The sequence below is a fragment of the Urocampus carinirostris genome, chromosome 1 (genome assembly GCF_059441175.1).
Source record: "Urocampus carinirostris isolate Australia breed hairy pipefish chromosome 1, RoL_Ucar_1.0, whole genome shotgun sequence".
Taxonomy (NCBI): Eukaryota; Metazoa; Chordata; class Actinopteri; order Syngnathiformes; family Syngnathidae; genus Urocampus; species Urocampus carinirostris.
Window position 1 is genome coordinate 57,391,184 of NC_142349.1, and position 24,659 is coordinate 57,415,842.

At 40.5% G+C, this 24,659-nt stretch overlaps 2 protein-coding genes across 4 annotated transcripts; one reads left to right on the plus strand and one right to left on the minus strand.

Moving 5' to 3' along the window:
- The first annotated feature begins 7,614 nt into the window (after positions 1-7,614).
- scg2b (secretogranin II b) lies at positions 7,615-13,062 on the plus strand. The gene is made up of 2 exons (XM_088346475.1): positions 7,615-7,758; positions 9,392-13,062. The coding sequence occupies exon 2, from the start codon at positions 9,411-9,413 to the stop codon at positions 11,091-11,093; it is 1,683 nt and encodes a 560-aa protein (XP_088202601.1). The 5' UTR covers positions 7,615-7,758; positions 9,392-9,410; the 3' UTR covers positions 11,094-13,062.
- Positions 13,063-13,385: 323 nt separating this feature from the next.
- ap1s3b (adaptor related protein complex 1 subunit sigma 3b) lies at positions 13,386-24,126 on the minus strand. 3 transcript variants are annotated; one of them, XM_088346506.1, is made up of 6 exons: positions 23,894-24,126; positions 20,694-20,849; positions 20,460-20,568; positions 18,344-18,481; positions 14,406-14,464; positions 13,386-14,225 (listed from the first exon to the last, which is right to left on the minus strand). In XM_088346506.1, exons 2-5 carry the CDS (start codon positions 20,807-20,809, stop codon positions 14,420-14,422), a joined length of 408 nt encoding a protein of 135 aa, XP_088202632.1. In that variant the 5' UTR covers positions 20,810-20,849; positions 23,894-24,126; the 3' UTR covers positions 13,386-14,225; positions 14,406-14,419. The 3 variants fall into 3 exon arrangements, with proteins under 3 accessions (XP_088202632.1, XP_088202615.1, XP_088202623.1); XM_088346489.1 differs by having other exon boundaries at positions 20,694-20,872; positions 23,894-24,114; XM_088346497.1 differs by lacking the exon at positions 14,406-14,464 and having other exon boundaries at positions 20,694-20,872; positions 23,894-24,111.
- Between the last annotated feature and the right edge of the window lie 533 nt (positions 24,127-24,659).

A 24,659-nucleotide genomic window follows, 5' to 3' on the forward strand; every position in this document is an offset into this window, starting at 1 on the left:
CCCTGTCAGTATTTAAACCCAGTCCTGTCTGTTCCCTGATGTCAGTCCGTCTGCGAACCTCAGTGGCAGCCTTTTTCGACCCTGACTCCCACCTGTCCCGTTTTTGGTCCCGCCTGTCTCCGGCTACGACCCAATTTGATCCTGACCACCTCTGCTCTCCCGTCCCAGCTTACGACCTGTTTTTGATCCCGACCACGTTTTTGTTTTTCTGTCCCAGCTATGGACCTGTTTTTCCATCCTTGACACCGCCATCGCTACGAAAGATCGGATCACAATCCAAGTGCGAGAGCGACTTGCTTCCCGCGCCTAGCGAACACCGGATCGTGGGCGCAGCCCTTCCTCTTTCCTTTAATACAACTTGTGAGAAACGCAACGCAATTGGGTCCTGTTTCCGTTGTGGTCTTGACAAATAATAAGAAATAGACGTTAACTGATTAAATAGTAAGACTGGTTAAGCCTGCGGCTTAAAATCCAGTGAGGCTTGCAAAAAGACAAAATTGAGTTTCGTTCTTAACTTTGGAGCATGCGGTTTTCAGTCAGAAATGCCCTGGTGTCCAAAATTTACATTAAATGTATTTTTACTTGTTATTTTAATCAACAGTGTTTTATTTAAATCAGGGGTTTACCAAAGTATGGCCCGTGGGCTGCATAAGGCCTGCCCATGGATTTAACCAGGTCTGCGGGACGATGCTGGGAGAAGCACAAGAAAAAAATGAGCTGCTTTCTGTCCAAAAATAACCTGCAGTTTTAATTATGTCCATAAAGGCACACACCATTCCAAACTATTCACTGTAGCTGTATATGCTAACTACCATTTATCAACCAGAGAACATTTGAGAAAACGTCCATCTCGGTGTTATTTTATTGAAAACAGAAGTAGCTTTTCAAAGCAATTCGATTGCACTCACCTAGATTTCCTAGCCTGTGTCTCTTCGTGTACCTCAATGAAACTATATCATGGCCAACATTTCAAATAGCTGGCTACATTTTTCGGTGGATGCTTTTTTGTAAAAAACAATACAAAAACTATTATCAAGATATTAAATTTCACTGACGCTAACTTGGTGAGGTGTTTACCACAGCCAGCAGCAATTGTTCGGACTGGCGAGATGAAGACTCGATTATCATAGCAATCCTCAGAAAAAGATTGCTTGGTATTGGAAAACTAAATCTCTCCTTTTTTTCATTTTGACTTCACCCAGCGATGGTGTGATGCGAAAAGGACAAGAATCCTATCTAGATGAGTATTCTTTCCGTTAATCTTTGTAGTTTTCAAAGGTTCTTTTCCCTCAAGACCAGGAACCTAACAAAGATTTGGTTCTTCGTAGAACTTCACTTTAAGGTTGTGGTAGGAATTGGATGATCCTATATGTATTTATATTAGCTATATTTCACAAGTGTGTTTACAAAATGGGTGACAAATAAGGAGCAGAACACAAGTTAGACAATGCCCTTGCAACATCCATTGCAGCTTGGTCATCCTGGAAGAGGGATTACCTCAGGTTTTGAGTTTTTCCTTGCCCTCATGTAGGTTTTAGATCAGGGTATGGTGCAGTAATAGTCTGTTGTTTGCAATAATCTGTGGTCTGTGCAGCCCTTTGAGACTTCTTGTTATAAAGGGCTATCCATATAAACATGACTTTACTGAATAAAACATGGGCGGCGCAGTGGTTAGCGCGGTGCGGAGGTTCAGGGTTCAAGTCCAGCTACCGGAGCCTCCCCGTGTGGAGCATGCATGTTCTACCCGTGCCTGTGTGGGTTTCCTCCACTCCGATTTCCTCCCACCATTCCCAGGACATGCATGTCAGGTAAATTGGCTGGTCTAAATTGTCCCTAGGTGTGAATGAGCAAGTGAGTTGTTTGTCTCTATGTGCCCTGTTACTGGCTGGCAACCAGTTCAGGGTGTCCCCTGACTACTGCACGAAGATAGCTGGGATGGGCTCCAGCACACCCGCAGCCCTATTGAGGATAAGCGGTGCAGATAATGGATGGATGAATAAAACATTTGTGAAGTAAATCTACTGCAGTTTTTCAATGCAAATGATCAAATTTAGTGCTTGAAAAAGGGAGATATTACTTTCAAAGTTTTATTTCTAAAAGAATGTGTCTATTTGTATATTTTGTGTTTCCAAACGAATCAGATGACGTTGGTAAATAAACAAATAGACAATGCCACCCAACTTGTGCAGGAGAAACTGGATTATGTGATCTATTTTCCTCATGTACAGGTATTACTGGGATATCGGATTTAAGACTCCATCAGCGTACATATACATCAATCCGCTAGATATTTTCTCCAGCCCCTGCGCAAATTTTTATCAAACCAATACAGCCCGGGACCCCAAAAGTTTGCCCACCCCCGATTGAAACGATTGGAGTATTTTTGCACCGCTGAGGCTCTCTAAATAATACACACTGGGCCTTTAAGAAGTCCATTAGTGGCGAGCAGAAGAGAGATCCGCTTGATCTCATTAGCGCAGAAATATGTCCTCTCACACATTCCTGGTGACGAGACAAAGACACGAGACCTTTTCAAAGCGGATGCTCGCCAGCCACACTTTGCACCTTAACTCCGTCTCACTCCGAGCACTCCCTCATCCTAATTTGCTCCCGACTCGCACTCAATTAACGTTCGATTCTCCGTTCCAGACGGCGACACAATGTCGCCATTGCCGTGATAGGATGAAAGGGGAGGAGGAGAATTCGAAGCAACTCGAGGGGAACAAACAAAAAAAGGTGGGAGCGATTGAAAGGCCGTAATGTGGCGTCGCCATGGAGACGAGTGGTGAAAAGAAGATGTGCCATGACAACGGGTGTGCCATCAACCTCAATCTCCACGGTGATGATCTGGGAAGAAATGAGGGGAGCGATGAAGACCAGATTGGAAACAAACAAATCTACATGAGTCCATTTTGTATTCACTGATTCAAATTTGAAGGACTTGTTCCAGAACGGAGCTAAATTTAGAATTGGCTGTCAAGTCTTTTAAGCGTAAACATGAAAATTGTATTTCACCGGGGACAGATGAAATAATCATTCCCCCTTTTTAACACAATGTAGTATTTTAGGACTCTTCATTCAACAGATTTGATCCTCCGTTCGCAAACTTTATTTGGTAAGGAAATAAGATATTTGTAAATCTGAGCAATGTTTCCTTTAATTGAGGTGCACTGTCCCTAGAGAAGGAAACAGTGGAAAAATGGCTGATACCTGAATCGCAGGACTAAAATAAGTGACTAGAGAAGAAAACTGTGGCAAAAAATTATTCCTTGTTTATTGCAGTTTATGGGGACCACCAGAAAGTTCCACGCTATGTGAAAATACTCAAAGTATCCCCCTTACCCTATTTTATCATATGCTATCTTCGCTAACACTCTTCATAACAGTCTACCAGGGATAAGGCATCGCGGCTGCATGAGTCCTGATCATTTTAGATGAAAATAAAGGGAAAAAGAGGCTCTATGCAAGACAACAATTTGCTCTCTTAGCCTCTGCTCTTCACAATAGTCGACTGGGGATAATTGATTGTGGTCAAAACTGTCACAGTCCAGCACTCAGGTTTGGTTTCTCCATCCTCTCCCAACCCCCACAATTGTTCTTACTTATTTTTGGTCACTCAATTACTGACTGATTTCCACCCCACACCTGGTTTCACTTCTTGTCATGTCCTGATTACACTCCAATCACACCCCTCTCTCTTCACTATTTAAACCTGGTTTCCTCAACTTGGTGCTATTTTTTTGCCTACATTGTATTGTCCTAAACCTTTTTGTCACAATCTTGTTCATCAGTGTATCAAGCCCTTGCCTTCCATTCTGAATCTTGATTACCGCCTGCTGAATTCTTGGACTATCACTGTTGATGCCCGCTGGATTACCGACCCCTCACCTGCCTCTTGGACCATAACTTCTGATTCTGATGTTGTAGATACTAGTGCTTGATACCTGACTACACGTGTATCGAATCATGTCTGAAATAGAAACAACTGCAGTAATCTGATTTTGTGCATTGTGCTTCTGCGGCCCCTGAGCGGGGCCTTGATAAAAACAGTGCAGTTCATTTTAGGGATGCCATTTGAACGGCCCTAACCAGGAGAAAAAAAAGGCCTGCCAGCCTCTGCTACCAGCAATAGTCGAATGGGGATAATAGATTGTGGCCACAACCTTTCATTTCGTTTAAGGCAGGCCAGAACAGCATGTCTCCTGGCATGAGTGTCATTTGCTAGTCCCCGCTCGCAGCAAAATAGGTTTGGGGATAATAGATCATGGCCACAGGAGTCCAATTTATTTCGGGCTGATTTTTTGTTTATATGATTCTTAATTTATTTTTCCTCTGCTGAACACCACTCACAGCAATATGGGATTAGGATTATGGAATGAGGCCACATGGATGTTGTTCATTGAAGGCGGAAAAAGAGCTGCCACACAAGAGACTAATTGACTCTCTCAGGCTTTGTGCTCAGCAATAGTTGACTGGAGATAATGGATCTCAGCCAAAACAGTATATTTAATTTTAGGCGAGACAGAACAGGGTGAGCCTTAAGAGCCCAAAACAATAAAACAAAAGCGGTCTGCCAGTCCCTGCTCTCAGCAGTATACATTTGGGGATAATGGATCACAGCCAACACAGTGCAGTTAATCTCAGGCCGTCCAGAATGACTCATCATTGATGAGCTTGATGAGAAATGTCCACAATTATCGGAGATAATCCAACATCATGAAAACGTATTAATTATTCAAACTATTACTTTCATGGTTGATGATGAACTGGGAGTGTCTGTTGCTAACCCATTGAATCGATATAGTACACAGAGTTAGAATTTAGAATTAAAATTGTCTTTATTGTCACTGATGTCAACGTTGAGAAACATTGATGAGATTAGACATGACACTCCTGGGTAAAAAATGTAATAAAGAGAATCTTAAGGGGAAAAGAGATCAAATACTATCAGGGTGAATAGGCCTCCAAAAATAATTAAAACATAGTGCTTGAAACAACTGTCCTAGTTTTAAGGGACCTGAAGCCCCTACCAGGGGGTAACAGTAAGTAATGACTATTTATGTGTGATATCCAGTTATATGATTCAATAACATTATAATTTCACATGTAAATAAAACAGGAAATTTGAATTACCTTTGGTGTGATGTGACTTGAGCTGGTTAAGTGGAGTAGCAGGTGGATGCGTTAGATGGAGGAGACGAGAGATTCTAGTTAAAAAAGAGTAAAACTTCCACTTGAGAGGATTGTCACGCCTTCGCCTCCTTATTCTTCCTAGAAGTCTCGATCATCAATTAATTCAGGCGAAATTCCTTAACAAGGTGAACAATCATTGTATTCTTGATCATTGCAAGCTTGTTATCTTCCGGCGTCTCCCTTTAGCATCACTCAAAGTCTTTGGTGTTACGAATTTACAGGTGGACCCAAAGCGAGGGGAGAAGCACCAGAAACAGGGGTGCTCATAAAAAAGGCATAAGTTTCATCACAAAACACAGGAACAAAGTAACAAACAGAACAGTGGTAACAAAAGAAAATGTCCAAACAAAAAATCAGACCTGAAATGGGAATTCAAATAAACAAAAAATGGTAATGACAATGGAAGTGACCCAATTTAAAGGGTAGGGGTAACCAGTAAAATGGGGGTCTGATGTTTTTTATATTAATATTCAGTGAGATGGTAAGACACAGATAATATTTGTCTGAGTATGGCCAATCAGGAAGTGCAGTTCATCCCACACTGTGTAGAGGACACTTATCCTATTTTTACACTTTGCACGTAATCCAGCAATTTGCTAATGGACGTAGCAGGCAGACGATGATTTGTTTGCTGCCTACCTGTAGGAGAACTCTTTTTTTTTTCTCTTAAAACAAACTCACTTTCTGTCTTTTTATCGTTGATCTCAATCTGTGACAAGCACAAAAATAACGTCATTTTTCTTCTTCTTTGATGAGACGATAATGAAAGGAGCAGATCGAGAGCGAGCTCTGACTTTTCTGCCCGCCGCTAATGGACTCTGCTCGAATGCAAATGGAAAGAGAACCGATCTGGGATGTCGTAAAAAAAATGGAAGAAAAGACGGTCGGGCCTTTTCTCTTTGGGTTTCTAGAGAGCAGCAGTCACTAGATAGTAACAAAGGACAAAAAGGGTTGCTTTGACTCTTGTTCAAAGTGTAAGAAGGTAAAAAATTGGAGCGATTATATACTATACAATACACACCCAGGTTACGGGACCCCAACCTTACCACTCTATCCCTACATTTTATCTCTCTCTCTCTCTCTTTATTTTTTTTCTCTCTTTCCTTTTTTTCTCTTGTTCTCGCTTTTCTATTCTTCTCTCTCTTTGCTTCTCTTTCTCTCCTTTTTTCTCTTTACCCCTTTCTGTTACTGTCTTTCTCCTCCTTTCCTGATCTCTTTCTGCTTCTCTTTTTCCCTTGTTGTTTTTTTCACTTGTTTTTTCTCTCACTTCTTTCTCTCCCTCTCTCCATCCCTCCCTCTTTCTTTCTCTCATTCTCTCCCTCGTTCTTTTTCTTATTCTCTGCCTCTCTCACTCTCCTTCTTTCTCTGCCTCGCTCCCTCTTTTTTTCTGACTTTATTTTTCTTTCCTTTGTTCCTACCCCCTCTTTCTTTCGTTTTTCTTCCTTTTGTTCTATTTCTCTTTTCTTCCTCTTGTTTTTTTCTCGTTTTTTTTTCTCTTTCTTCTTGTTGTTCTATTTATTTATTTCTCTAGTTGTATTTATTTCTTCCTTTCCTTTCCTTCCTTCCTTCCTTTTGCTCTCTTTCTTTTCCTTCCTTCCTTCCTTCCTTTTGTTCTCTTTGTTTCTTCCTTTTGCTCTCTTTCTTTTCCTTCCTTCCTTCCTTCCTTCCTTCCTCCCTGCCTGCCTGCCTGCCTGCCTGCCTGCCTGCCTGCCTGCCTGCCTGCCTGCCTGCCTGCCTGCCTGCCTGCTTGCCTGCCTGCCTGCCTGCCTGCCTGCCTGCCTGCCTGCCTGCCTGCCTGCCTGCCTGCCTGCCTTCCTTCCTTCCTTCCTTCCTTCACCCGTGCGAATGTTTTTTCAAAGTTTCATTTTTAATACGTTTATCCTGAAATGCCACGCCCTATGTCTCTGTAAACAACTTCCACTATGTTATTATCAATGACAATAAAAATTCTAATTCTGTATAGACATTTCTGCTGATCTGGTGACGTCACAGACGGCCAGGTTTTCTTACCATAAAGGAAGGAGGAGGGGGAGGAGCTCCTGAACTGCGACAGCGCCTGTGAGTCATCGCTGGGGGTTAACTCCTCACTTGCCTCTGCCATAGAAAAGAAAAAGGAGCTTTGCAAAAAATGGGACATAAACTCTCAAAAACGTGCGCTATATTTGGTTGTTGTAATAAAGCTTCATGCTGTTCATGTTTACTTACTGTTGTACTATTTTGCGGGCCAAGAAATGCTTCTGAACACACATTGCGCACAAAGAAATGTTGTTTTTGCACGCAGCGTCAATGGATGCTGCACATCTTTTATCAACGATCAATAATCCCAGTAACGCAGTTTTTCTCTGCATATGCAATGCCATTAAATCGTGAATCATTTATATATGAAGGGGGAGTGCTCTTTCGTGCGTGCGTTGCGCGATGACGCTCGGGTCAGGTGTCTGCTCATATACGCGAGGGGGAGCTCTGCACACACACAACAACACGAAACGACACGACACGACGCGAAAAGCTGCAAAGGGGGACATGCCCAACGCCTCCTCTGATATCTGAGTGTTTTTTTGCAAGGTAAGAAGGGTGATTTAAAATGCTTTTGGCTATAACATCGGGGAAAAATGTGTTTTAAATACCGGCGACATTGAATTAACAGCTCCTAAAATGTTTGCATGGATAATTATTGAAAAATCTCGCACTGTCTGCATTAAATTGCCTTTTGTTCTCCCGGTTTTTTAAAACCGTGTTGTTATGGATGCTCGTTGCATTGGATCTCGACGTTCTTTCTCATCATAACGCAGGTGGATGAGTCATAGGATGAAATCGATGGAGAAAGAAACCAAAGCTTCCTGTGAAAAATGTTGTTTTGGACAGATATTGAAGGAGGATTTGAGAAATTAATCGTGAGAAAGGAGTTTTGGTTTCAAAAACGGCAATCAGGACGATTAAAAAAATACAAAAAAACAAAGGAATTCCTGCGGAGCCTGAAAAAACAACAGACATACTAATTTTAAACATGTTTTTCATCTTACTAATATTTAAAATTATATCCAATATGAAAAAGAGAATTTTGTTTTGCAACAAAATGTTAAATGAATGCCAGTCTGGATGACCAACAACAACAAATAACTCCAATGCAAAGTCTGGAAAAAAAAACCCAGCAGATATAGAGGACTGTCTCAGAAAATAAGAATATTGTGATAAATAGAATTGTCTTTGTCAATGATATCAACGTCGAGAAATATTCGATGCGAGGAGATTAGACATGCTACTCCAGGGTGAACTTGCAATAAACACTTAAAAGGTAAAAATAAAATTAAAGAATGCGAGGTTAATTATTTAAAAGGTAGTTCTTAAGATAGCAATATTTAAATAATAAAACGCTGGCAATGTGATTTGATTTGATCATAATCCAGAATGTATGACATTTTAAAAATTGCATTATAGAAAATAAGTTTATCATAATATTTTAATTTTCTCAGTCTTATATTCATTTCAAGCATATTTTATTAATGTTACTTATTCTAAATTTTTCTTTCGAGTAAAATGAGAAAAATTCTATTTGAAAAGAGAAAGAGGAATTGATCCAAAAGCATTTTTAAAAAAAAAGCAGTTTGTAAGATAAACGACTAAAAAAAGAAGGCAAATGCTGCCTGAGAGAAAATAAAGCTGATATTGTTTTATAGCTCATATTTTTAATATAACTATATTTTAAACTTGTGTGTGTGAATAACTTCCAAAAATTAATTTTAAGAAAGAATAATAGTGGGTTTTCTGATATACTGTATACATAAACACCTTTATTCTTTAGCCACCGGGAGACAATGTTGTACAAAATACTTGGAAGAAGAGGTCACAATTATTCAAACGGTTATAGTAATACTGGTCAATGATTTCTGAGGATAAAAAAAATATAATCAAGAAATTGTTTATGTGTTTCTCTTTACAGTAACAGAGTGAAATAATTCAGCACTAGAGGTCGTTGTAGCTTTGAATGGAGCTGAATAAACAAAATTATTGACATTGTGTTGCTCTGAGCCACCTGGAGAAACTGCTGAGTTATGTCAAGATGGACTTTGACAGAGTGGCAATTCATTGCCTGAAAAGTGTAAATGCATTTTGATATGATTATTCAAATAATTATTTCTTGAAACGGGCACCAAATTTATCATTTTGTGATGTTTATCACCTTTGTTGTTCTTTCCAGATTATCAACTGCCTCTAATATGCTGCATTTTCACAAGTTGCCCACGGGGGCTGCGGCGGTTTTGCTTGCCGTCCTCCTCCATGGATGCGCTGTGCCGGCGTCTATGCTCCCCCGACACTCCCGCCTCCGTGGCGGCGACACCGCTGCGGGACAACCTGCCGCTTCCGACCTCCTTAAGGCGCTGGAGTACATTGAGAACCTGAAACAGCGCAATGGGGGCGCCCCCGCCGCCGCCCCATCCGACTACGACGAGGTGGACAAATTCCGGGTGCTTCTCCAGCTGGCCTCCCAGCAACAGCGGCAGGGAGATGATGGCGGAGAGGAACGTCAAGATATCACTGCTGAACAGCTGATGAGATCCCTGCTTAAGTCCCTCCAGGATCAGGCCAAGCTCGGCCCTGCCTCGGCACCCCGCAACGAGGGACGCTTTTACAGGCATCGTGCCAAAGAGCTCCCCCAGAGCTCGCCGTCTGATTACGCTAACTACCCCAGGCCTCACAAGAAATACCCGCTGATGTTCGAAGACGAGGAGGACGCAGACTCTAAGAGGGCCACAGAGGACCTGGACCAGAAGTACACGCCTCAGAGCCTGGCCAACCTTAGGTCCATCTTTGAGGAGCTGGAGAAGATGCCTATGGGGCAAAAGAGGGACATCTTCGGGGACAAAGAAGAGGAAACCGATGAGGAAGGGGAGGACTGGGTCCCGGTGGAGGAGCGAGAGGAAACCGAGGAGATGGTAAACCAGAGTCACGAGGAAGCCGATCGGGAGGAGGGAGACGGTGAAGAGGTGCAGCGGCGTTCGGGTCAGGACCAAGAGGACGCGGACGACGACACCAAGTTGGTCGATTATTACCTCCTCAAAGTTCTGGAAATGAGCGATCAGACTCAGAAGAGGGACCAGACTGGCGAGCCACAAAAGAGACTCATCCGTCCATCCATCGTGGACCCGCGCACGGTAAAAGAACTCCTGGAACTGTCCTTGAAGCTCCACGTCCCTCCTCAAGACCTCATTGACATGCTCCTCACAGAGGAACTACGGAAACTCCACCGCAACCCCCCGCCTTCGTCGACTCGCTTGACATCAGGACAAACCCCAAAAGTCCGCTACTTCAGCCGAAGACTCCCCTTAAAGGGTAAAGCCACTGCGCCTGAGGACATGGATCGTGAGGACTTTTTGGACATCATCGGAGTGGAGACCATCAGTAACGAGTACCCGGTGATGCCAAGGCCCGTCAAGACATCAGTGGCGGGGAGCGAATCCGATCTGAACGCAGGGCCGGTCAAAATCCCGTCCCCGGCAGGGCGCAGAGAGAATCTGTTCCTGTCGGAGCTCAATAAAATGCCCTTCCGGCGTCAGGTGGACGAGGATGACGGCGACGACGGTGACGTGGAAGACGAGGTGACCACCTACCTAGCAGCCAAAATCCTGACCGAGTACCCACCCGACAGCATTGCAAAGCGGGACACCCAAGCCCAGACCAAAGGCCACTTCCCCTATGAGCTCTACGAGAGGGCGGTGAAAGACTACCTAAGGCAGGCGGACCCTGGTACCAGACAGGTGGCCAAGAGGGATGTGGAGGAGGAGAAGCCGACTGAGGTGCAAGGCAAAGAGGAAGAAGAGGAGATAAAGGCCAAGACCTCAGCCCCCGGCGCCGTGTCGGGGGAGGAGGATCGCCGTGACACCGCCGTGGCTGGAATGTAAAACGCTATGATTATCGTATTTCTACTCTCTGTTTGGTGGATGTGATCTAGTTTACAAATTTTAGCGTACAAAATCATAGCTGATATCACCCTTGTAAATAATAAAAAAGAATACTTACACAGAAAAATTGCCAGGTTAAGATTAACATTAGAAAGCTGTTTATTTAAGACTTTGCCAAGTGTTATTTTTGGAGACTGAACAACACAAAACATATTTAAGAAAAAATGAAACGAGTGTAAAAAAATGTAATCCTTTTCATTGACATTATTTTTAACACTTTTCTCGTGTTAAATTAACACTTTTATAGTATTGCTCTATAACTAAAAGTTTAATCAACACATTTGTTTTATCTGTATTTGCTGCAAAACTACATCACAGAACACCAAACACACAAGAAAATGCCAGTGTTAATTGAACAATAGTAAAGGGTTGAATTCCAACTTTTCATAGAGTTGACAGAAAAATAATTAAGAAAATAATAATGTGAACAAATTGTGTAGTTTTAACACTTTTTAGTGTTATTCTAACACTAGCAATTTTCCTGAGACATTGTTATTGTCCGTATTTGCTGCAAAGTATTTATAGAAATATAACTAAAGAGATGAGACCAACACAAAACATATGAGAAATAGTTAAGTGTTCAATTGAAACTTTTCAAAGTATCCATGTTTTGGAGACTGAACAATAACACCACACACTGTTAACAGGTTTAGTGTAGGAAAAATAACAAAGTAAACAAAAAGTGTTAAATTAACACTGTCAATTTTTATGGTTAGATTAACTTTTTGGAATGTCGATTTAACACTAGCAATTTTGCAGGGACATTTACTTCGTCCCTATTTGCTGTAAAGTTGTGAAGGGAATATACCTACATCATAGGGAAAGAGACAAAACAAGACACAAAAACATCACTCGGGTTAGAAAAGTGTTTGTCTATATCCACGAGTGTTAATTTAATTATTTTAAAGTTGTTCAAAAAAAATTCAAATGAATACCACACATTGGTAAGGAAAATCACTTTAGTGTGGAAATCAATAATTTGTGAACAGATATTGTTAAATGAACACTTTTCCAGTGTTAATCTAACACTGGCGATTTGGCTGACATTTTTATTGTCCCTATTTGCTGCAAAGTCGTTTTAGGAATATAACGACGTCATAGGAGATGAGACCAACACAAACCACAGGGTATGCAACTTTACTCCAAAATTCTCGAGTCAAAAGATCAAAGTAGTTTAGAATTACAATTTGTGACATTGTTAAAGTTTTGCGTTGCCTTTGTAGAAAATACACTGAATTTAAAATAACGTTGGTTGAAGTATTTGTGATAATTGTATTGCTTTAAAGTACTGTAGACCCCCGGGATACGACTTTAAAGCCATCCGAGTTAGGAGTTGCAAAAAAAATTGAAATTGCCGAATATTGAGGGATAGAAACCTATGGTAATTAGCTTAGAACCTTCAGTACCTCAGATTACTTGAGTTGGTCAAGTTGAGTAGCGGGTGGGTCCAAAGGGGGACAAGATGGCGACAGCAGATTAAAGATAGAAACTGATTTAAAACTTCCACTTTTTCATACTCTTAAATGGGAAAATATCGCAAAGAGGGGCAGAAAAACATGTTATTCCACACCGGAAAGTGAAAATGTGGTAAGGTGGGGTTGCCATATCCTGGGGCTCTACTGTATGGCTAACATTTGAGAAAATCTGACCGTTCCTTTCACACTTAAACGGAATAATTTCCAATCTGAGTTGACCGAAACGAGTGCTACCATGTCTCCGCATATATTCAGGGTTCATGACGTCGTGGTAATGATGAATATGGATGGTTATTTATCAGCCTGCCTTCCAAATGCTTTCGCACCACAAAGGTCCTACCAGTGGTTGTGCTATGTGTGCTCATTTTTAAAACCATTTTTGTACGTGCTCGATAATGTGTTCTGAAGCACAGATGAATAAAGCATCAGCGCTATTGTTTTTCTTCTTGCTGCGTCGTGTTGCTTGAAAAAGGAAAACAGACGGATGGCTTTGTAGCAAGTAAATAAATTAAATAGTGTGTGGATATCTGAAGGGGGCTAGATGTAGTTACCACAGACATCAACATTTATTTTATTTTTATTTTTTTCTTGCGTGACAGCCGATAAAAATCAACAATCATCGTCATTATTTTTGAGGCTGTCACATTTACTGTATATATTCGTGTATATTTTTTTATTTGTAAAAAATATATACAACTTTCTTATACTTCTTCTCAGCTCAAACTAAGCATTGTGAGAAATGCTTAATACATGCATCCATGATTGAAATCATTTATTGACAATGTGAACTATGAACACAATACAAAGATAATTTCCAAGGCATTTGTTTAATGTCCGTAAAGTCCAATTCATCATCAGGTACACCAAAGAGTTGTTTCCCTAGTTGTTCTTTTTTGCCTTTATAGCTTACAGGATGACTTTCTGTTTTGTACACTCTTTAACATTCATTTCTGGTACTTTGAGTTAAACTAGTGTGCTGATAAGATCAAATCGAATGCCTTTTCATATGTCATTCATATAACTGGTGGTCTAGGATTCAATGCACATTATACACAAATATATACGGTAAATGTTAAATAAATCATGGTTCATATTTGACAATGGAATAACTAATTCAGTCAAGGACATGCACATTTATTATTACAACACAATAACGACAGTTTATTCAAGTTAAGATAAAAAAAAAAGAGACACTTCAATGTGAAAATCAGCATGTCCAAGTGGTGAGGTTCACTATTCTATATTTTATATCAAAATACACATTTCATGAGAGGCTTGTTTTTAAAAATTGTTACACCCAAGCTCAGATTAATATGGCACGACTAATCTAAAATTGGACAGATTGGGATTGTGCTTTTCCCCCCCTTGTTTGACAAATAAATAGTCAAATTTGTTTATAATAAAATTACCACTTTTTCCATTCCACACCTGTAAAACGTTTTGTCCCCTTACACTTTCAAACAAAAAAAAAAAACAGAATATTTACGTGGGACAAAAAGAATCCACTTCTTAGTGCCTGTATTTTCATACTTATGCCCTGAGTTGACTTTGTCCCGCTGGGTCAAAACGCCGGCTTGCTCATATACTCCTCCATTGTCTAAAAAAAGGAAGGAAAAAAAAAAGGAAAAAAAACACAACAGAGAATAAATCACCTTCCGAGGGTCTCTTTTACTCAAATGTGTGATAGGGTGAATACTGAGAGGCACAGGTTGAAACACATCACCTGGAATTAAGGTGTAGAGAACACACAGTCACTAACACAAGCGAGACATCTAACCTGTCTGTCCATATTCAAGGTCCAAACAGCTCCACCTCATACCAATCATTGCTGCCGTCCTGAAGCGATAATGATCACAATCAATAGGAGGCTACAACTACCGAACGTGGGAGTTAGTCGAACCCTGGCGGGAAAAGGACACGCCCCAGAGGACGACATCTCAGAAGATGTCGCAAAACTATGCCATGCATAATCAGGGAAATAAAAGGATGCACCAAACATATTTTCACTAAAATTGCATTTCAGGTCTTGGCCAAAAGAAGAAATAAAACCGAAAAAAGGTTCTTGAAAGAACGACGTTAAGATGTCACGTCTACGGTGAGGGGAGACAACTGAAGCTGGCCTGCTCTTGTGGGGGAAGTAAGTGCATAACACGGCTGCTTATTTTCATTTTGCGAGCGAAAAGGACAATGATTGAGGTGAAATGGGGACTCTGTGTGGCCGCTAGCAGAACATTGGCTAATGTTTAAATTCGGGGTCAACAAACTTTTTGAAGCTGAGAGTATTTTGCGGATTATAAATTGCGCCGGATTATACATCGCGCCAGCCCAAAAAAGCATAATTAAGACGGAAAAAAACATATTTAAGTCACTTTTTTGTGGAAAATATATTTGACAAAATCCAACAACAAAACATACGTATCATCTTGAAAGGAAATTTAAAATAAAATAAAAAATGGCCCCCCTTATTCTGTTTGAAATGTATATCGTCGTTTTCTCTTTTGGTTCCTCAGTTTAAGCCCCAAGTTTTCATTTCGGTGCATCCTTAGTTGAAACTAACACTAACAGCGAGTGAGAGAAGGAGGGAGAGCACAGCACACTAGGTTGGAAACACAAGCAGAGCAAATACGAGTGCAAACATCCAGAAGTTTATGAGCAATGGGACACACCAGAGGCCTTAACAGCACCGCTGTTAATCAAACCGCACCATTACACTGTACTACAGAGGCTGGCAACTACGCTAAAAATAGAGATAACCATAATAAATGGGGGTGTTTGCGTTTGGTTCATTAATAAATGCCTTTATTCTTAGACTTGGTCCTCAAGTGCTCTAAAATGTCAATTCAGTGCTGATGTGCACAGTTACAATGTTTATTTCTGCCACTATTTGGCGATTAATTATCAGTCAGGTCAATAAAAGTTGGCATTATACCCTATATTATTCAATTTTGTGATAAGGGGCTATACAAATAAATGGGAATTGACTTGTAAAAAAACATTTTAAAAAATGACCACCTACTGTGTGTACCTCATGAGGACAGTATTGAACAACACTTAGAGGAACTGGTCACAATAACTTAAATGGTTAAAATAATTCGGAAGGTCATTCTTTGCAGATAATAAAAAAAATCATAAACAATTGTTGATTTGTTTTCTTTAACATGACTGTGTATAATAATTATGAATTAGTTGTAGCTTACAACAGAGCTAAAGAGGTGTGTGGATTGGAGGAAGACACACTATGGAATCCTGGAGGATACCGCTTGTAAAAATTTGGAAGCTTACTTCTACATTTTCTAGCATGAGCAAGGATGAATTTTAGCCAGTGACACGGCATGAAAGCTACAATAAACATTAATAAAATAAAATAAAAACAAACCGAGCAAACTTGATTTACCGGAGCGACTGAAAAGAGCCAATAGGTGGTCGGAGTTGGTAAAAGTTGCCAGCAGGAGAAGCTAGCAGGAGAAACGACTAAAAGGTGTGGGACCCTCGCATAAGTCAGCTGTAGAGTGATACTTAAGGACAAAGCAAGCTTTTTTTACACAGAGCATATGACTATAGAGGCGTGCCTTTGCCTGCAGTCAAGTGGCTAGAGAAAGAAACAATTTTAAAAAGCGGAAGATGTTTGAATGACGGAAGTCGGTAATCATCACAAGTAGGGGTAAGCTCTGTGTGTTAAGAGGCCAAGTGCTAAAAGCACCACCAGGACAAGCTAGCGTGCCAGAATACTCATTCGGGCTTCCCTAAAAATAAGATGGCTGCCAAGCATATCAGATTCTCCATAGGGGGTCTCGATTTGTGTAACATAAACGAGTCTCTAAAAAAAATCATGTGCATGAGTTAGTACATTAATATTTAAAAGAATGAAGTATTTTACACCACTAGAAGCCGCCCGTATAATACACACTGGGCCTTTATTTCATTGACACCATTAAATGTGACATAGTCAAGTCAAATTTATTTGTATAGCCCTTAATCACAAATATGTCTCAAAGGACTGCACAGGATTACAATTACACCATCGCCTGATCTGAAACCAACATGCCAAACACAAACACCCAAACATTTGATATCATAAAGAGTCAAACTAACGCCACCTGGAAAGATGCCCGCACACAAAAGATGGGCATACACTGAGCAAATCAAAGCAGTTTTTGGTGTTTTTGCAGTTGTGTATGCCGAGCTTTTTGGAAACTAATCCACACCACAATCCAACAGGTTCTTATACGAGCCGCAACTGTGTGTGACTGGTGTTGCCTTCACCTTGTGTGCAATGCGTGGCAATGTTTACATGGACAGCTGTTTTCTACTAGTAAAATGTCATTAGACGTTACCATGGAAAGGAAAAAAATATATATCAGTCTAGATTTGATAAAGCAGCGTTATTAGGTGTCAGGTTACAGCTGTCCATGTAAGTGCCTTTTTAGAGAATTTCAGGGGTGGGGATAAAAATAATGAATAGTAATACAGTAGAACCCGGGATATGGTGTCCCCGCCTTATGTTTTCATCTGCAATAAGCTGTTTTTTCAGCCCATTTTTAAACAATTCTGCCCACTTTACAATGTCAACCAAAAATTATGCCTAAAAATGTACAATATTAAAACTTCGCATCTTTCATGCGTAGTAGTTACTTATATTGGTTTCCGTCACAGCATCATGAAAATGCCGATATGCAAGCGGCTGAACTACCTCTCACAATGCTATTCTCTTCATTCAGTTTAATTTTCATGTGCTCCATAAAGACTTAGAAAGTTAGTGTGATACAGTACTGTAGTTTTTGTACTTTATTCGCTACTGGTCCCAAGGCTTGCTGAGAGCTTAATGGAGAAGCAAAAAGATGATATCCATGGAAACGAAGTTTGCGAGTATCAAAAAATACAAAGAGGGCATACGCATCGCTAGCCTAGAAATGTTGCATTGCCGTAACAAATCAACAATCTGGACAACTCGTTTATCGCAGATAATGGGGACTAGAACACACGCTCGCAGCTATTGTCGACTGGAGATAATGGATCGCAGTTGCATGGGTGGTATTCATTTTAGAGGGAAAGAACAGACAAAAAAGAGCCACGCATGACCAGAATTTTCATTCTCGGTCCCTGCCGCCGCTCTCAGCATTAGTCAATTAGGGATAATAGATCACAGCGAAAACAGTGATGTTCATTTTAGCCGGAGCACAATGGCAAACTTCAGTATCCTTAACCAGATAAAAAAATGTTCAGCCAGCCTCTGCTTTCAGCAATAGTCGACTGGGGATAATAGATCGTGGCCACAACCGTGCATTCCGTTTTAGGCGGGCACACTTAAGATAAATACAATTTCTTTTTTTCTTAAAATGTATATTTTGAATGTTTTTCTAATCATATAAACAAATCTTACATACAAGTAGTACTTAGTCAGTACGATTTAATATTTTGTATGTTTTTATCTGGGTTACCGGCGGTTCAGAACACATTAGTTCATTACAAAAGGTTTCTATCCCTCGCTATGCAGCAATTTCATTTTATGATCCTCGACTCAGAGTGCCGTGTCCCGGGTGGGGGTCTACTGTATACTGCATTAAAGCAAATGCATAGGAGTGGTATAAAATGACAACTTAAATATTTGTTGTGAGTAGAATCCAAGCAATTAAAAATATCAACGCTTCATTGGACTGCCTCAGTGGCAGGTGTCGCAAACAGATGCTGGTGCTTGAGGTGTCTTGGTGTTCTCACCTCCTGCAACATATCTGAGGCTTCGATGGAGCGGTTCACAATCTGCTTGGAGGTTTCCTGGATTTCCCCTCCCATGAGGAACTCGTCCAAGATGAAATAAGCCTTCTCGAAATTAAAGATGATGTCGAGCTCGCACACCTGAGAGAGGAAGACAAGGATTATTACAAATAATAATGGATACTGTGGAAAAGAAACCCCCCTACGGACAATTTGTGATCAATCAAAATAAATTCTCTGGAAAATCAACGTGGAGATGAGTTGTGCAATGGTGGTATTTATTACAGCACAGCACGGCGGCGCAGTGGTTAGCGCTTGTGCGGCACAGTTCATGTCATGGGAACCTGTCGTGGGTTCAAATCCAGCTCCAGACTTTCTGTGCGGAGTTTGTATGTTCTCCCCGTGCTTGCGTGGGTTTCCTCCGGGCACTCCGGTTTCCTCCCACATTCCAAAGACATGAATTTCAGGTGAATTGGCCGGTCCAAATTGTCCCTAGGTGTGAATGAGCGAATGAGTTGTCTGTCCCCGTGTGCCCTGCGATTGGCTGGCAACCAGTTCAGGGTGTCCCCTGCCCACTGCCCGAAGATGGCTGGGATGGGCTCCAGCCCCCCCGCGACCCTAGTGAGGATAAGCGGTACGGCTAATGAGATGAGAGATGAGATCATTCTTCGTTTAGCATTGCGTGTTCAAATAAGGTTTGATTTGATTTAACAGGAGAGTTATCTTGGCGGTGGTTGGCGCCCTCTTGTGGGCATTTTGGATACACAAATAATAAAAGCAGGTGTCACACTCGATTTACTAAGGGGGCTTCCGAAGCTCAGGTTAGGGTGAGGTTGGGACACAAGAAAAGTTACCATAAAAGCAATGTTCCCATATATATATATATATATATATATATATATATATATATATATATATAAAATATTATTTCGCTACACAAAATAAGATCTAAAAATAAGAAAATAATATTAAGGTTTATTAAGAAACCAAATAAATCAATCCGTAATACATAAAATAATAAGGAAAATAGTAAACACTAATGAAATTTAATATGGGAAGAAACATCTGCTCAATACCACTGTAATCCCTTGTTTATCGTTATTGGGAACTACAACCTCCCATGATATGGGAAAATCTCCAAAGTAGCGCCCCACGGTTTTAACATACACTCTGCCAACTCCCACCTGCAGCGATAGTCGACCAGGGATAATGGTTCGCAGCCACATCGGTGCTGCATGAGTGCTGTTCATTTTAAGCGGAAAGAACTGGAAAGAAATAAAGCTTAAAAGCTTGACACAAATTTGATATCCAAACCCCACTTTTAGCATTAGTTGGTTGGCGATAATGGATCACAACTAAAACTGTGCAGTTAATTTAAGGTGGGCCATTATGGCAAGCTTCAGCAGCCCGAATAGAAAAAAATGAAAAGCTCTGCTGGCCTCTGCCCTTAGCAATATTATACACAGATAATGGATCGCGCCCACAACCATGAGTTTCATTTTAGGCAGGTCCGAATAGCCAAAGTGCCTTCTGATGGTCCCTGCTTGCAGCAATATGGGATTGGGGATACTGGATCTGGGCTGCACGAGTGCATTGCATTTGAGGCGAAAATACAGTGACGGCTATAAGAAAAAAGCCACCAGGCCAAACAAAATGTGCTCAGCCAGTGCCTGTTCGCAAACATGCGCGAAAAGGGGATAATGAATAGCGGCTGCACAAGTGCAGTTCACAGGACAAAATGGCAAAAATAGAGCCGCCAGGCCCGACAAAAATGTGCTTGCTGGCCTCCGCTTTCAGTAATAAGTGATCAGGGATAATGGATCTGGGAATATCGTTCAACCCTAGAAGTATAATGTAGTGATGTGTTATAGTACCTGACAGAGAAAATACCAAGATGTTTTTTTTTCTTTAATGTTTCTTTAATTTTTACTTATCCATTTGTATATTAATACTGTACTTATGTATTTATATTGTGTACACTGCAAATAAAAAAACATCAATAAAAAAATGTTGTAAAATAAAAATCTGAAGTTGACCATCTATCATAATTGTCATTTAGATTCTTAACAGAATTTAGTATCCGCGTGAATGTGATGTGCAAAAAAAGTAGGAAAATTACATTGCCAAAGTATCTGTCCAGAAGCTCAACATAGCGATGAATAACCTCCAGAGCGAGCAGCTCATTCTCTTGGCTTTCTATAGCTAAGCAGAAATACAAGCTTGCATATCTAAAAAAAGAGAAAATACAGCATAATAAGGTTAGTAAGCCATTAAAAGAGATTCTCCATTACATAGAAGCCGGCTCAGCTCCTTTGCATGCGGCTGTAAAGAAAGAATGCAGGGCCCCACCCACCTTTTGTAAATAATCTTCAGGTCTTTCCAGTGCAGGAAGTTACAGGTACGGGGTTGCCGTGCCAACACAGTTGTGGTCATGTCCCTGATGATCTTCTTTTTCTCTCGATCAGACATGGGAGTGTACCATTTCTGCAAGCGCAACTTGCCCTGGCGGCTGAAAAGGAGCATGAAGCGCATCTGGCGACATAAGAGGGTCATAAGGGGGGTAATATAGGGTAAACGCAGGTACTTCAGACCAGTGTTTCTCAACTGGTATGAGTTCAGGACCCACCATTCCACCCTAATTTTAAGACGCAACCCAAATCAAGGTAATATTTCCACTTCTCAAATGTATCAAACGCGAGGATTTGGCAGTTTAAAGCAGAGATAGTAGACTACACCGCTTTTTTCAAGAAACAAAATGACCAGCAAAACCAAAACGCCTTGAAGTACCGTATTTACTCCCATTTAGATCTTCCTCGGATGTAATAGTTCCCCTAAAACTGCTTTGAAATGGCCATATACTAAAGGTAATTCATACCCAAAATATTAATAAACACGTAAAAATCAATAGCTAATTGTGTAGTTAAAAGATTAATATACTGGTAAACTGTAGCTTCCAGCAGCGTTTCTATGGCAGACACGCAAAGTATTTTTGTATTTCACAATCATTAGCTACTTCAACTCAATCGCTGTTGTAACTGTTTTCAATTTTTTCTTTCCCTAATCACTAACTTTCTTGGCAGGCTAAGAAATAAAACCGATAAAATAAGAATAAAATGAGATGTGGTCCCTTTCAAACATAATTGGGATGGCGTCAATTGACTGAACAGGAAGAAGAGATCAAGCAGGGAATTTCGCCATTTACGGCTAAGGAGTGTTATTGACCCTCCGTATATTTTTCTTCTCAGTATTATGTTGCCAAGGCAGAGGCCCGCGACCCACTTCCACCGGTTGAGAAACACTATTTTAGGGCTCAGTCAATCGGCGCTGTCCCAATTGCGCCTAAGTGGACCATACCTCATTTTATTGGTTTTATTTCCTTTTTCTGCCCATAATCATGGGTCCCAAGAAAGTTAGTGATAAGGGAGAGGATACGTTGAAAACAATGATGACAAGGATATCCCAAAGAAGAATATGATTGCGAAATACAAGTCGTACACAAGTGTCTGCTATTAAGTCAATGCTGGAAGGTACTGTAAATGCTTTAAGAATGTTGTATTTGAGCCTTTTCCTAATATATTAATTTTAATCATATCAATGTTTAAATAATTATTAATGTTTACATATTCTTTTAATATTTAGATTACAAATTTATTTTAGTGTGTGGCATTTCAAAGCCCTTTTAGGAGGACGCTTATGTGCGATGTACCGTAGGCTTATATGCGAGTATATACGGTACTTGAAGTCATTCTGGTTTTGCTGGTCATTTTTTGGGGGGAAAAGAAAAAAAAAAGGTAAATAAACTCTACCATCTCTGCTTTAAATTGCAGAATAAATTTGAGAAAAGGGATTTTTTTTTTCTTGATTTGGGTCACGGCTTATAAGAGGGTGGAATGATGGGTCCTGAACTGAGACCAGTTGAGAAACACTGCTTTAGGGCATCATTAACTTGTGCAATGCGTGTTCTGCTGTTGCCACGGGTCATAAAATTAAAGACTGTCCAAACAAAACAGGCAGTTTATTGATAGCAACATCCGAGCAGACACAATGTGACGAACAAAAGTAGTCCACTAGACCCCCAGGATATGGCAGCCCCGCCATATGACGTTTTTAAGTTACGATGTGGAATAGGACTTTTTACATGGTACCCACTTGTCAAATGAAAACTTAAGTGCATATGACCGTGCAAGTTACGTGCCTCATATGTCTGCTATTGGTTGACGTCATATAAGACGCTGGTCTGAGTCATGGATTCATGAAGATGTCGATATGCTAATGGATGAAATACCTCCCACAATGCCTTTTTCTTTATTCAGTTGAGAATTGGCAATATAACACTGTATTTTTGCACTGTATTCATTGGCTATTGGTCCCAAAACACGCACTGATGTTAAAGGGAAAAACAAAAACCTGACAACCATTAAAACGAAGCTTGCACTTATCAAGAACTATGAAGAAAGTAAAACGCATTGTTACCCTTACAAAGGAATTAATCTATAACGATTCGATGATCAGGACACTTATTAAAAATAAGGCGGCGATTAAAGCAAGGAAATCTCTTAAGGGCAAGTAATAGTTTTAAACTCAGATTTCATTTGATTCAGACTCCAGACCACATACACCCACTGACTATACTATACTATACTATACTATACTATACTATACTATACTATACTAGCTCAAGTCGCGTCACACCAAAGTTAAATTTCTTTTATCAAGAAAGTTTGCATGTTCTCCCCGTGCTTGCGTGGGTTTCCTCCGGGAACTCCGGTTTCCTCCCATATTCCAAAAACATGTATGTTAGGTTAATTGGCCGGTCCAAATTGTCCCCAAATGTGAATGAGCGAGCGAATTGCCTTTGTGCCCTGCGACTGGCTGGCAACCAGTTTATGGTGTCCCCTGCCCACTGCCCGAAGAAGGCTGGGATGGGCTCCAGCACCCCTGTGATCCTACTGAGGATAAGCGGTGCAGATAATGGATGGATGGATGGACTATGTTATTATTGTATTTCGAGGTTTTCACATGGGGTACCCAAGGTGTGGAACACATTAGCTATTTAGCATAGGTTTCTATACTCGTCATACAACAATTTCAACTTGTGACCCCCACCTCAAACCTGATCAATGCATCCCGGGTCTGCTCTATTTCTATATATTTATTTTCTTTATTTTCTTATTTTTCTCCTTCATCCTTTTAAAGACTACGTATTCCATATAATAAAAGGAAAAAACAACTAAAATAAGCGTAAACACTACACGTCGCTTTAGATAAACGAAGACTTTCGCCTTAAAGGCAAATGAGGGACGAAAAACGACAAAAGTGCCTAAACCGGTTAGAGGAGAAAAAAGAAAAGAAAAAAAAGATATCTAATTTCAACATAATACACCCTAAATTGACTAGAAATACAATACAAACCATCACAGCGTTAACTGTTAAAGACAGGATAAAGAGAATACCGGTAGTTAAGTTAATATAAGGGGAAGTTTGTATAGCTAACAACCTGACAACAGGTGCAACAGGTGATGCTAGCTTCGTATCTTTAATAAACTCACTTACCATGTTGCTGGTCGGTGAATTAAGGCACTTGATAATATAAAAATAATATTGAAGTTTAACCCTGACAAAGGGTCACGATATCCTTTCAAAACACATAACACGAATTATTTTCGCCGTCCTGTCGTCCGCCGTCGACAGCCACAGTAAGGAAAGTTGATAAGCTCCGCCCCTCTTCCGCGTCCCAGTGGGCGGTGCCTGTCACTGCTGGGTGAGCAAGTGCACACCTCGGGCACCTGGATTTGCGAGGTGGGGTACGTTTGAAACATGGAGGGGTTGGGAGAAGTGTCACGTGACCTTTCAATTTGTTTCGGTGGAAACAGGAGCGTGACAAGATGTGCATTACAATATGAAAATTGCCTTGGGCTGTGTCTTGTATGTTGATGCAAACGCCATTTTGGATGTGGCGAATAACCGATCGTGTTTAAAATGGCAAGACAGAATCTACGGACCAAGTTAAAACACAGAAAATAAAATGCAGCACAGTAAACTTAGACGAACTGTTAAAGAAAAAATAAGAAAGAAACAAAAAGAATCAGTTTTTGAAGTGTTTAAATCTAAGCTTAAAACACACTTCTATTCTATAGTATATGAATTACCTATATTTTATGTTGACAATATCTGTGTATTATTTACCCTCATGTATGTTTTAGATCAGGGGATTGTGTCAAAATAGTCGTACTAGTTTGCAATAAGCTTTGATCTGTGCAGCCCTTTGAGACTCTTTGTGATTAAGGGCTATACAAATAAACATGACTTGAATTGACTT

Excerpts from the sequence above, each read along its gene's own strand:
- scg2b (XM_088346475.1), top strand. The coding sequence starts at position 9,411 with ATGCTGCATTTTCACAAGTTGCCCACGGGGGCTGCGGCGGTTTTGCTT.
- ap1s3b (XM_088346489.1), bottom strand. Across the intron at positions 20,569-20,693 it reads CTGAAGATTATTTACAAAAG|ATATGCAAGCTTGTATTTCT; the intron begins GTGGGTGGGGCC and ends CTCTTTTTTTAG. Across the intron at positions 18,482-20,459 it reads TGGACAGATACTTTGGCAAT|GTGTGCGAGCTCGACATCAT; the intron begins GTAATTTTCCTA and ends TTCCTCTCTCAG.